The sequence below is a fragment of the Hippopotamus amphibius genome, chromosome 12 (genome assembly GCF_030028045.1).
Source record: "Hippopotamus amphibius kiboko isolate mHipAmp2 chromosome 12, mHipAmp2.hap2, whole genome shotgun sequence".
In the NCBI taxonomy this organism is placed as follows: Eukaryota; Metazoa; Chordata; class Mammalia; order Artiodactyla; family Hippopotamidae; genus Hippopotamus; species Hippopotamus amphibius.
Genome location: NC_080197.1, coordinates 25,293,478 through 25,307,680, shown reverse-complemented (window position 1 = coordinate 25,307,680; position 14,203 = coordinate 25,293,478). Strand labels below are relative to the sequence as shown.

The window sequence follows — 14,203 nt, the reverse complement described above, 5'->3', positions numbered from 1 at the left end:
TCTTGTAGAAATACATACTGAAATGTTTAAAATGAAATTATATATTATCTAGGGTATGGATGGGGCATAATGAAATAAGATTGGTATTGTATTGAAGCTGAGATATCTGTACATAGGGTTCATTTATTTTACATATATATATTTGACACTTTTCATAATAATAAAGTTTTTAAAAATTATTTTTATACTCTAAAATCTAAACTTCCTCATAGTTTTTTTTATATTTACCAGAATGGTAGCTGAATGGAGGTTGTCTCGCGGTGTTGAAGAACAGACACAAGCTTTCTTTGAGGGCTTTAATGAAATTCTTCCCCAGCAGTATTTGCAGTACTTTGATGCAAAGGAATTAGAGGTAATGAGTTCTTCTTTCCTCTGCAGCATGCCTGTAAATAATGCCTTCAGGTGTCTGTTTCAACTCACTTCACCATCTTTCCAATGGCAGTGGTATTTTTTATTCTGGCAGTATACTTCCGAAGCATCCCCAGTGGTTAAAAGTCCATAATTTACCTGAATATATAAAGTGTTACCAAAGAAAGAAAAGTATCAGAACCTCTGTCCAGTGAGTGACTTATATGACACCAAACATGGAAACTCAACTTTTACAAATAATACAGATAAAATTTTGATGAAATTCTTGATACACAGTTTACAAGTCAAAGCCTTCGGATTAATTTTTTGGAAGTTGTTTAATATTAGTCTTATCTATGTGTACCATTTTTATATAGGTTGTACAGTTACCTAAAGAAACAACTTGTCTTTTTCATCCCTAAAGGTTCTTTTATGTGGAATGCAAGAGATTGATTTGAATGACTGGCAAAGACATGCCATCTACCGTCATTACACTAGGACAAGCAAACAAATCATGTGGTTTTGGCAGGTTTGTCTCAGTTTCTTTCTTTTGGAAGACATACCATAATTTTTATAGAAACTGCTTACCACATATGGAAATGAGTCACAGAAAAAAATGTACCAGTATGTTCAGGCTCCTCATTCTATTCTGTTTATTATAATAAATGACTACAGATTATAACAGCATTCTTTATTGCCAAGTAAGCAACACACGTACCTTGCACCTTTGCCAAGAGAATAAGACAACTCCAGATAATAATATTCCCCTACATTTGATCTAAATGCTTTTGGAATTTTATAGAACTATCTGAAGTATAGTTTTCATCATTCATATCTCATTAAAAATCATTTAATGTTTAGAAAGTGTAACTTAAGAGAAAGAGCCTTGGTTTGGAATCATAATGGTGTCTCCTCAAAAATTTCTGCTGTAAGCACATGAAAAGTTGCTTAGCATCACTAATCATTAGGAAAGTGCAAATCAAAACCACAGTGAGATACATACCCATTAAGGTGGCTAGTATATTTAAAAAAAAGAAAATAAATCATCCTTGGTAAGAATGTGGAAAAATTTAAACTCTCCTGCATTGCTGGTGGCAAAATAAAATGGTACACCACTGTGGAAAACAGTTTGGTGGTTCCTCAAAACGTTAAACATGGAATTATCATATGGTCCAGCAATTCTACTCCTAGGTATACCCAAAAGAGTTGAAAGCAGGGACTCAACCAGATACTTGCGTAACTATATTCGTATCAGCATTATTCACATTAGCGGAAAGGGGGAAGCAACCTAAAATGTTTATCAACAGGTGACTGGATAACAAAATGTGGTATATACATGCAAAGGAATGTTGTCCAACCTTAAAAAGAAGGGGGAAATTCTGACACAGGCTACAACATGGATGAACCTTAAGGATATTATGCTAAATGAAATAAGCCAGACACAAAGGGACAAATATTGTATGATTCGACTTATTTGAGTTATCTAGAATAAGCAAATTTATAGAGACAGAAAGTAGAGTATAGGTTACCAGGGGACTGGGGAGAATGGAGGCAGAAGCAAGGAGGTAAGTTTAATGAAATGAGTTTTTGTTTGATATAAGGAAAAAAGTTCTATAAATGTTGATGGTTACACAACAGTGTGAATGTACTTAATGCCATTGAGTTGTACACTTAAAATGGTAAATTTTTATGTTATGTATATTTAGCCACAGTAAAAAAAGTTTTTTAATGCCTGCTATTTATGTAAAGAAATTTATGTAAAGAAATTCATAAGCTGAGATCACTGAGCTTCTGTAAGAAATACAATTAGTAGAGTAAGGTAAAAATTTGTTACAAAAAATATTTGACTGAGCCAAAATTCTTGTGCTACAGGCTAGAAAGCATTCTTTAGAAACTTAATGTTTTAACTCAGAATTGTAGGGGTTAAAAGCCATATAATTCTGGCAACACATAGCTACACCAAAACATAAGAACATTGAGAGAAGAACATTACTGGGATATATCTGGGTCAGAATTTGTGAGCTTGATTTCATTTGTTCATAAAACCAAAAAATCTGTTCTCACTCAAGCTCTGTGTACTTTGTAACCACATGAATGTCCATAGGACAGGCAGATCTAGTGGGAAAAGGAGGGGTGTCCTAGAAGACCTGATCTTGAGACTGCATGAGTAAGGAGCTCTTGGGCCCAGAACACTCTTCTTTTTCTGTTTCCCTGTAAGGATGTGGTACTAGGATTGGTATAGGGGAAGGTTGGTGGGGCCTTTGACAAACTTGGAGAGGCTCTACCGTTCATAGTGGTGGGTTCAGTCATATTCTAGTGTATCTGACACTGGGAGTTCGCTTAAAATTTGAAGTGATTTTTTTCTTCCTTGTTTAGTATTCTAAACATCACATATGACCTATGTATCTGTTTAAATGTGCTTCTAACAGTTTGTTAAAGAAATCGATAATGAGAAGAGAATGAGACTTTTGCAGTTTGTTACTGGGACCTGCCGATTGCCAGTTGGAGGATTTGCTGACCTCATGGGTATGTCTACAGGATCACTTTTCCTATACAGAAAACTGTTTATCATACTGCTGTTATATTAATGTGTATGCAGTGTACTAGAAATAAAGACAACTATAGCTATTTTCTTAATTAGACACAGTTAACCTGGATTTGTGTCAATTTTTAAAACAGTTTGTAATCCTTATCTCTAGAAATGTTTAACTCTTAGGCTAGACCCCATATTTTAACTCAGTAGGTTAATGGTCTTCTGTATGTAAATCTGTTTCTTCATTCGGTCATCTGGCAAACATTTCAGTGTCTCCTATGAGCCAGGCACTGTTGTTTGTATTATATGTTAATGACTCTTCCCTGTTACCACTCTTCCCTGTTATAGGTGGTGCTCCTTGAGATACAGATCCATATCTTCATCTTTTTATTTCTAGAGCCTAGCACATTGCCTGTCACATAATAGTCACTGATTAAATTATGTGTTGTTTTGAAATGAATGACCATAAGAATATTTATTTTGTGATTAAATAATAAGTAAATTCAAGTCTTTCTTTAACACCAACACTATGCAAGTATCAAGGAGGATAGAAGTTGTGATCCCTAAGTCTGTTTCAGCTGGAGAAGAGAGAGTCATAATTAAAGAATCAAGTAGGCAATTTTGGATACAGTGTGTGGAACCAGTTCAAAGGATTTTGGAAGCTAAGGAAACCTTTTGAAGACAGGAGAACTTGCTAAAGCTGCATTTTAGGAAGATTGATAGTAAGGTATAGCATGCAGATGGAAGAGCCTGGAAATAGGAAGAAATGATTAGAGCAATAATAAGAACCTGATCTTAAGAGATAAAGTAGGGATGGAAAAGAAGAGAGAAATGCTAGAGAAGTTCCAAAGGTAGAAATAGGACTTGATTAGAAGACGAAATATAAAAGAAGAATGTTTACCATGTTAAGAAACACGCAGAAGTTGTGACGTATGAAGAATCTGCTGAGTTTAAGGTGACTGTCAGACAACCAAGTAGAAGATCTCAGTGAAGGGACAGTTTTACAGGTGTTATTAAAGCACAAGTTTAGCAGTAGGAGTAGAGAGAGAAAGTAGACTCATATGCTGTGAAGCAGTGACATTTGAAGCTGTGAGGATGGATGGACTTAAGCAGAAATAGAATACAGAGAAGAGTAGAGAGCTGATGCTTAGAAACATCGGTATTTTGGGGTGAGATAGGACTAGCCTAGAGGCTGACTTAAAGTAGAGGCTAGAGAGTAAAGAGGAGAAATAAATATTTAGCTCTCCAAAGCAATATAGAAGGGAAGTTTGTATCTAGTGCTCTGAGAAAAAAGTCTCGAAAAGGATAATTTCTAAGTACGTTTTTGGAGAGGGGCACCTTTGAGAATGCTCTCTAGTTTGAAAAAGAGAAACCATGTTGAGAGTTGGAGAGGTAAGGAATAGGGACCAAAATGAAGAAAAAATTGGTACAAGCTTCTCAGTGTAAACTGGACATCTGAGGATTAAAAAAACAAGAACTAGATCTTCTCTTGCGAATAATATTTGGGGTTGGGTGGACCAGTCTAAAGCAACACAGAAGGATACCTGTGGAAGACAGAGACAGTGAGATTGCAGATTTTAGAGGACATTGGTTTAACCTTCCTTCCACCCAGTAGAGGAAAAGAAAGTTGTAAGAGTGATGTATATATTAATTTAATCTGGTGGTTCTTGACCTTATCAGATCTAATATCCCATTTTTGTAACATATTTATAATATCCTCATGGAATGAAGTTGGTAGATGTGAAATAATATATCTACAATCTCTCAAAAATAGATACATAACACTAACTGTAAAGAAGAAATTTTTTTAAAATGAGTTATAAAGAAATAATATTTATTTGAATACATGTATATTTGGGAAAAACTATATTAGAAGCCAGAAAAAGTTGTTCCCATTTAGAAGAAAAGATTTGAGCTTAAGAGAAGGTCAGAAGCTCTTCTGTATGAGAATCACTGGAAAATGAAAGAACAGATAGAAAAGGTAAGAAATAATAGACTTAAATAAATATAAGAAAAAGAGGGAAATAACCTGAATGAATTAACAATACTATACCTGCCAAAATAAATTATAGCTGATCAAAGTAGAGAAAAATGAGGTAGGTCTTATTTTAAAGTGTATTGTCTTATGAAATAACAGTATAGGCCAAGGTTCTAATATGTAAAAAGGCCTCAGAGACCTTTTTAAAGTTGAAATAGGCTGAAAAATAGGAACAGAGGTGCAAGAGTCCATATGGAAGTTGTTTAGTTTAGGGACAGTGTCAGAGTAAGATTGAAAACAACAGGCAACCTAAAATTAATTTCAGTATATAATGTTTACAACATGATGTCATACAATTCCATAAAATTTTAGAAAGCATCCAGGGTAATAGTATTGATAATATGACATATTTGTAAAATAGCCTTTATCAATGAAATTCACTAAAATCCTTCATTTCACATTTCTCTGCTATTTTAATCTTTGATACCAAGTTTATTAAAAGCAATCCAGACTCTACTGTTAGATACTAATTAGCACTATTAAACGAAACTTTCCATCTGTGTGGTTAGAAATGCTGTAATATGTTGAGAGAGTGTGCAAGGACATAAACTATTTAATGATTTTGAGCTTAATTATTTAATAATTTTAACTATGCTTTTTCATAATGACTGTATCCTATATTACTGGGCTTTTCTCATAACTACTTATGAAAACACTTCAATGTTATTAGATACAAAAGTATTACCAATTTATATTTGTACTGGGTTTAGTCAGGTGGAGCATGAGAAAGTTCTTTGGGTATGACTGTCTTCACATGGCAGAACAATAAGTGTGCCTGGCCCCTTCTTATTCAAAAGTCCAGTACTACTACCAATCCTTGTGACCACCAATAAATGCTTCTTAGGGAGCAGTAGTGACCTTTTTAGAAAACCACTGCATAAAGATAACCATTTACATCTGACTCCAACACAAGGTAAATGAGAGGCAAGAACTGGATGTTAAGTGTGTAAGGGTATATGCCCTACAGGACCTATAAGCACAAGCATTGTTAATATTGAATTCATTAGGTTGTTTACATTTTCTAAAGTTTTAACCATTTTCTGTTTAAATCAAGTTTTATTAAGACAGTGAGTTGTAGTTTCCCTGTTGTGTTTAAAACTAAAATTAAGCTTTTTATGTGTTCTGTTCTTATGTGGGGTATTATTAATTATAGCATTGTTATTCTGGCTAAGGAATGCTAGATAAAACTGCATTTTCTCCTCTTGGACATACATTAACAATATGGTTCTTAAACTCTATCACACAATCAGAATCACCTGGAAGCTTGTTAAAAAACTATTGCTGAGCCTTCATCCCCAGAGTTTCTGATTCAATTTAATAGGCTTGGGTTAGGGCCTGTGGATTTGTGATTCTTAACAAGTTCTCTGGTGATACTGATGCAGCAGGATTGGGGGTAACAATTTAAGAACGATTGCACTATCAAACTGTTGATGATTTCACTACATTTTAGGGAGCAATGGGCCACAGAAATTCTGCATTGAAAAAGTTGGGAAAGAAAATTGGTTGCCTAGAAGTCATACCTGGTAAGTAAAATCAAAAAGAGTAAATATGTATAACTGAATCACTTTGCTATACACCTGAAACTAACACAACATTGTTAATCAACTATACTCCAAAATAAAATAAAAATTTTTTTAAAAAGTGTAGAAAATAGCCTTTTCCCATTTATCCTGTAATACTAAAGCATGTTAGAAATTAGAAAGGAAATATTTTCCCCATGGTATTGAATTATTTTTAACAGCTTTAGTGAGACATAATTTATGTAACAAAAAACTTACCCGTTTTAATTCAGTGATATCTAGTAGATTTTCAGAGAAGTAACCATCACTGCAATCCAGTTTTAGAGTATTTCCATCACCCCAAAACAATCCCTATTGCCCATTTACTGTAAATCCGTTTTCTCACCCTGAATTTTTTTTTTAATGTGATATTTAGAAAACTTTTAACTTTTCCTTGGAGGCAGAGGAAGAAATCAAGTCTAGATAGCTATAGGGAGAGCTGTTCTAACACAGTGACAGAAATAACTATTTTCTTATTATAAATGTAGTTTAACCACATTTCCAAAAATGTACAGAACTAAAAACAAACCCTAATCTTAAATACAATATGTTGGAATTCAACCTAATATCAACAATATTTGAGCTTTATTTTGTGAGACGTTTCAGTGGTCATATATAGACCTTGCTGGATATTTGTTTATTGTCCCTATCTGCCCTTTTTATTTGTTTTATTTCTTGCTCCTTTGTATTTTCATACATGTGGCTTTTTAAAAACAACAACTTGGCTTGTTTGTTGAAAATCAGTTGACTGTAAATACATGGGTTTATTTCTGGCTTCTCAATTCTTTCTATTCCATTGATCTATATGTCTGTCCTTAATGGCAATAACATTGTCTTGATTACTATAGCTTTTCATTGAGTTTTGAAATTAGGTGTGCATTCTCCAACTTTTTCAAGATTGTTTCTGCTCTTCTGGGTCCTTTGGATTTCCATATGAATTGTAAGATCAGCTTGTCCATTTCTGCAAAGAGGTCATCTGGAATTTTGATAAGAATTGCTTTGATCAGTTTGGAGGAAAATTGCCATCTTAACCGTATTAAGTCTTCTGATCCATGAATATGAGGTGTCTTTCCATTTATTTAGGTGTTTATTTCAACAATGTTTTGTGGTTTTCATTACACAAGCCCTGCATTTCTTCTGATAATTTTATTCCTAAGTATTTTATTCCTTTTGAAGCTATTATAAATGGAATTGTTCTCTTAATTTCACTTCAGATTATTCATTGCTAGTGTATTGAAATACAGTTGATTTTTTTACATTTGTCTTGTACACATATTTTGATTTGATCTTTTCTCCCTTTTTTAAAACTTGGACCAGAATGTGCCATTATATTATTGTGAACAGCTTATCTCAGTCGCACGTGAAAACCAGCCTCATTACTTTTTCAGGTTCCATGTTTCCATTTGTTCATTTCCATAACTGTAAATTTATTTTCCCTTTGTGGATAGCATTATTTCTTCTGTTGCCAAACATCTACCTGCACCTTATCCTAGAAATATAGCAGAGGGCCAAGGCTTTAGGGCAGATTCGCTACCTATTGTCTTGTGAAGGTGTCCTTAATATGGCCCCAAATTAGAAGATGTCAAGATGCCTTTAAAAACTCACAGCTAAGAATAGGACAGAGAAGTTCAATAGGACCAGCATATTAGATATTATAGCAGAAAACGGTTTTTTTTATTCTTAATGGGGTATACATAAAACCTTTGATAGAGACCTATGACCCACAAAGCCTAAAGTATTTACAGTATTTACTGTCTAGCCCCTCTTACAGCAAAAGTTTGCTGACCACATATAGATTAGCATGGATGGGAAAGCTTTTGAGAGAACTGACATTTTACTGAGTACCTGCCGAGTACCAGATACTATGCTATATATATGCTTGTTTCTTCTTCACTCTATCCTGAGAGGTAAATATTGTTATTCCCATTGAGACTCAGAAAAGTAAAAAATACATACTAAAGGGCCCAGTGACAGCTGGCATTTGAACCTAATTTTGCCTGGCTTTAAAACCATTGTTACACTGCCCAAATGATTCTTAGTATATTTCCTTTTCTCAAGCTAACAATTCTTACTTTTAGTTTTAACCGCCTGGACCTGCCACCCTACAAGAGCTATGAGCAACTGAAGGAAAAGCTGTTATTTGCTATTGAAGAAACAGAAGGGTTTGGACAAGAGTGACTTCTGAGAGCTTGCACTGCCAAAGGACAAGAACTGATTTGCAACATTTGTCCTTTTCCTTCTTTGCCTATTGCACATCTTGTAAAATTGGACTGTGACTGTTTAGAGAGTTATTGGAGTATAAGTAAATTATTGTTATCATTGAGATTTATTTCCCAGTGATTCTGGATTTTTTCTCAGCATTTCCAGAAATCAGATCTGCAGACGACTGGTCAAAACCTTACTTAACATGAGATTAACACAACAATGAAATCTGCCTTGTCTTATTCCACTAGATTGTTTTCTTTAACAAAAATTTTGTATATGTGTATCAGAAGTCTCACTTGGGAGTAGGTTTTTTTCTTTTAGAGATTCTGAAAACATGCAGGGAAGTCCCTTGGTAACTAAAATATGTAAGATCTTCTATTAAGCCTCCTGGTATATGAGGTATTTGTTTAAAATAGCCCAGCTTCTGGGGTTGTGAGCAAACTTCTGGCTTGTGCTCTCCTCTTATTTCAGCCTGGCCTGACTATTGTTTTTCCTTTCCGGAGCATGAAATCCATGCATCATTTTGATGTTATCCCTAGAAAGGAGAAGTGCAAGACTCTTGTATCTCTCTGCAAAATAGTTTTGTTAATTTGAATTCAGAGAGAAGTTGGTCCCAGCCTGCAAATGACTGCATAAGTCTCTTCATTTGGAAGTTTGATTGTTTTAATTGCCTTGCAAATACTAAACTTCACAAACAATGTTAACACCAGGCTTCCTTCACTGTCTGTATAAAAGTTAACCTAGAATTGGATTTAATTTAGCTGAATTCATCAAAGGCCATCAACAGTTTTTTATGTTCCTGTATATTACTTGCATCTTTATAATTTTATCATAATCCAACAACTTCAGTTACATTTAATTATTGCTAAGGAGTTCAGGTTAAAACTAGAGTGCTTTCTAATCCACGTAGAGGTCAGTGAAACATCCTGTAAAATTACATTTTCATTAGGGAGGGAGAGCTGTGGTACTGGCTAAAAAGAAGGAAGTAATACATTTATTAGCAATACATTTCTAATAACCACAGAAATTATTCTCTATGTGAATTAAAACTTTTTAAATTGATAATGTCTCTGACACATGTTAGAGTAGTCATTTCCATTCTTTCCCTTGTCCTGATCTGGATATTCTGTTCACCTCTAAAAATGTTAACAGGTGTTTCCCCATGACTATTTAATATTAGATTGCTCTGTTAGTAACTGATTAATGCACTTTGACCTTCTCTGTGGTAATTTTTTTAATTTAGTCTGCTTAGACTCTGTCAAGATGACTGCTATCAGAGGTTTGACTTAATGGACAGTGGGAGGAAGCCTAAGCCAGCTGAGTGCCTATTATAGCTGAACACTGAGGACAGACTCATAACTCATGAAATAGGGACTTTGGCAAGTTTCAGTAGCATAGCATGAACAAGTAGCATTGAGCCAAAAATAAGCAGAGAATACTAAACCCCTGTTCTATATGGAAAGAAAATGGGGGGTTTCACCCCTAACTGCTCTTCCTTTTCCATCTTGGAACAACAACAGAAACACTTGGAAACTTGTGTATCTATACTCTAAAACACTGCCATCGTAAAGCAGACACGTGAGAGAAAGGGTTGCCTCATCCAGAAATTGTTAGTGTAAAGGGAGAGATTGGGGTCCCCACCAGTCCTACCTTTATTTTGATTTTATTCTACCTATAATATGGTCTCTGAAAGCTCTAAGTTGTTTTCAAAGTAGCTGTGTTGGTAGGGGGCAAAAAGCACTATTGCTTTGTCTTACAGGGCGAATGTCTGCCAATTACCCATTCGTTATACAAGTCTGAACTTTGGTTAATACATGGCTGTGGAGATTAAGCCTTCTATAAAGACTTCCTGTTGAGGTGAATACTCATATTAAAATGTAGTTACCTACAATATTTACTAGAGATTTATGAGATTAAATTAAGAGATAATGTAAGAAAGTATCCTTTTTTTGGTTCTACATAATGCTTGATGATTCATTTAGGGACCTAGAAATATTGTGCGAAAATGTATAAATATCATCCAAAAGGCTTTCTGCCCTATATTTTTAAAATACAGAATAGTTATATTTGAAGTAGTCCTGGCCCTAGTTCTATAGGGCTTGGCTATTTGATATTTTTATGGAAGAAACGTTTAGTTCTGGAAAAGGTAAATGCTTGTATATATTTTTGCAGCTGGGATCTCCCTTACTCCATTTCTTCCTTTAATTTAAATGGCCACATGTATATGTCTTTCCCTGCTGTGTTAGGAAAATGGGGGCTGGATATCCCAAGAATCAGAGGTTATATAAAAATACTGCAAATAGACAGCAGACATAAATATCTACCAAATGCTATCTTAAATTTTGGTCCAAATTGATCATTTGGAAATAGATTTATTGTAAGTGTTTAATTAGAGCCATTTCTTAAATCTGAGCTAAATTGCTTTTAGAGTCCTTTTTCTTTGTAAGCATTGTAAATGCTAATAATCCTGTTAATTTTTTACTGCATGTTATGTTGAAATAAAAACAAAGTAAAATGAGCAATGCCTTATTCTTCTGCTCTTTTGGGAGGTTGGGGAAGGCAGCTTTTCACATAGCCTGGGTCAGGAGGGAAGGACGTCACTTGTTTCATCAAATAGAGTGATTTAAAACTGGTCCAGCAGCTCATAATAATGAATTCCTGTTCTTTTATGATCTTGTATCAGAGTGCAGAAGAATCTGATTTCATAAGACTTACAATAACTCTATTTAAAATTCAGGTACTGGGGCTTCCTAGATGGTGCAGTGGTTAAGAATCCGCCTGACAACGCAGAGGTCACGGGTTCGATCCCAGCTCCAGGAAGATCCCACATGCCGTGGAGCAACTAAGCCCATGTGCCAAAAAAAATAAAAATAAAAAATAAAAAAAAATAAAAAATAAAATAAAATTCAGGTACTAATTTTTCATCAAGAGATTGACATACCAATGTCAATTCATCAGAAATTTTAGTGAAACATGACTTACCTGCCTAAAGAGGTCTCATCCTAAATGAACTATTTCAGTCAAGCCCACTCTGCCACTTTTTATTTACCTGGTTAATAATCTGAAATGTTATTAGGGATGACTCATGGAATTAGACTTCTCTATTTTTATATCCCTCCTTGTTTTGGATGTAACTCCATCCTTTTAAACTCCTTTAGGTTAACTACAACTATTTAATATTGTTGGCATCTCCAGCCCCCCTCATTTTTTTGTTTTTCTTTTAGAGTTACTTACAGTATTACTTGTATATATGCTATGCTTTCATTGACCAAAAATGGAATGGCAGCACTGGATTGTGTATTACTATATTGGAGTTCCTTTGCTTTCTTGAACTGTAATTTCAAACACTCAGGTAACTCTACAAATACCACAAGGAGTCAAGTGCTCTTATAAAGGTCCTGCAGGGGGCTGCCACACTTGGATTTCCTTAAAAGATGTGAGACTGTTTACAATTAAACTTTTTGGTCCTTCATTTGCACACTTTTCTGTTAGTCTTGAGTTAGGTTTTCCCCACCTGCAGGGAAGCCTTCTATGTGAATAGGTCGTATACATTTCTGCCCCTCTGCTTTTGTAAGTGTGCAGGTTACAGCCTGTCTGTACTGTGAAGTAAATAGGAAAAAAAAAAACTAGACTCAGGTGTGAGACTGGATTTGGTGCCTATGTTGATGAGAACCAAGATGAAGACATCTCCTTCTCTGGGACAACTAAGGGTGCCCTAAGACAGGATTCTAGCCATAGGTGCTTAATAGAGAATCACCAGCTAGCTACCACGACTTTTTCTTATTAGAAAACTAAGTGATCGTGCTCTTATTTAAAATAGATCCAGTGGAAAGATGCTAAGGGAAGTGGGGTTTTTTTAATATGCTGATCTAACAGTGACTGGAAGACAGGTTCCTTCCAGATCCTACAAAGTAGACCCTGTCCTATTTAATCTGTCCTATATAAGTAGCTAGAAAGTTCCAGTTTCAGCATGGCTAGGAAAAAGAGGGAAGACATGTTCCCCGCAACATGAGGAAATCTTTCATGGGAAAATAGTTATTTTTGGCTGTCCAGTCCCAAACCCTACAAAACATCAAACTGGGACTCAGCTGTGGCTGACTGGCAGGTATTCTCTGGACTTTTAGGAAGAGTATCTCACATTGTGCAACTCCAGAACAGAAACTGCTGTCACACTCAGCTCATTTCATTGATCAATTCCCATGTGTCTGTAGGGCTCCTTTGTGGTCAGGACATTTAGGGGGAGGATTCATGGGAATCTTCCAGGTGTTCAGTGGGAGCCTAGGAAGGACAATATTGGTCCCCTATGAACAGGTTCCCATTGAGCAAAGATGCTGTGGGCAAGCGGGTTTCCTCAAAGAAACTCACAGGGAAGGACCTTGAGGGTTTTCAGTCATACCTGCAGATCGCTGAAAATAGCCATGCTGTTATTTTCCTCATTTCTAATTCAGACTTCTATTTATTTTCTCTATCCTAGCAACCAATATCACACCTATATTTACTTAGTCCAGGACAACTGTCAACATTTATTACTATGTCCCAAACACTTAGAGATGCTACACACAATGTCATTTAGTCTTCATGGTCACTTTCAGAGAGGAATGATTATTTTACAGAAAAGAAGATAGGCTCGACATTATTGAGTAACTTGAAGTTTCTACAGCTATTAAGTGGCAAGAGTGCAAATTGGAATCTGGGACTGTCTGACTCCAAAGTCTGCATGCTTAAATGTTTGGCTGTACTGCTACTTGTGACAACCCTGGGAGTCTTCCATAACCAGTTCAGCTGTTCCATCTAATTGGTCTCCAAATCCTGTCAAATCCATCTCCACAACTTTTCAATCACTTCTTTCAGAGCTGCCCCCATTGCCACAGCCCACAACTTTCATCCCTACCCTGGTTGACTGTAGCAAATTCTTGTCATTGCTTCCCTTCTCTGCAGTCCGTCTGTGCTGCCTCAGAATGATCTGTGGAAGACTTCAGTCTCATGGTTCTCCCCTCCTAAAATATTACAATGGTTCCTCGATTGCCACAGAATAAACTCCAAAACTCATAAGCCTGTCACTCAAGGCCCTACTTCCAAGTCCGTAATTCTTATTCTGGCTCCAGTCACAGGAACTATTGGCCATTCTCTTTTTTTTTGCTTTTGTGATTGTGATCTTGTTCAATTCATTCACTCCTCTCAGTCTGGTTCTCCATATGTAAGATGGTGGTGATGATCATCCTGTGCTTATCTTCCAGGATATTTTGAAGGTCCAGTCACTAAAGCCCTCCCTCCCCTTGCTAAAGGCTTTTCTAATCAGCATTCAATAATCATTTCTTTGTATCCAATCCTTTTTTTTTAACTTTACTTTGAAATAATTTTAGACTTACAGACTGTTGCAAAAATAGTAGAGAACTTCTGCAACCCCTTCACCCAGGTTTCCCCAGTGTTAACATCCCATATAACTTGGTACAATTATAAAAACTTGACACCAGTAAAATGACACTAAACTACAACCCTTATAACAGATATCACCAGTTT

General features: G+C 35.5%; 1 protein-coding gene across 4 annotated transcripts in view; it reads left to right on the top strand.

The window, feature by feature from the left end:
- ITCH (itchy E3 ubiquitin protein ligase) overlaps positions 1 to 12,143 on the top strand; it is a 126,753-nt gene extending 114,610 nt beyond the window's left edge. For 2 of the 4 annotated variants that reach the window (XM_057701143.1, XM_057701144.1), the window contains 5 exons: positions 232 to 352; positions 773 to 877; positions 2,778 to 2,874; positions 6,370 to 6,442; positions 8,557 to 11,201. In XM_057701143.1, the coding sequence (XP_057557126.1) occupies positions 232 to 352; positions 773 to 877; positions 2,778 to 2,874; positions 6,370 to 6,442; positions 8,557 to 8,656 (496 nt within the window). In that variant the 3' untranslated portion in view covers positions 8,657 to 11,201. Of the gene's footprint in view, positions 1 to 231; positions 353 to 772; positions 878 to 2,777; positions 2,875 to 6,369; positions 6,443 to 8,556; positions 11,202 to 11,420 lie in introns of those variants that run through there. The other 2 variants (XR_009048337.1, XM_057701145.1) reach the window with 2 other exon arrangements.
- Positions 12,144 to 14,203: the final 2,060 nt, after the last annotated feature.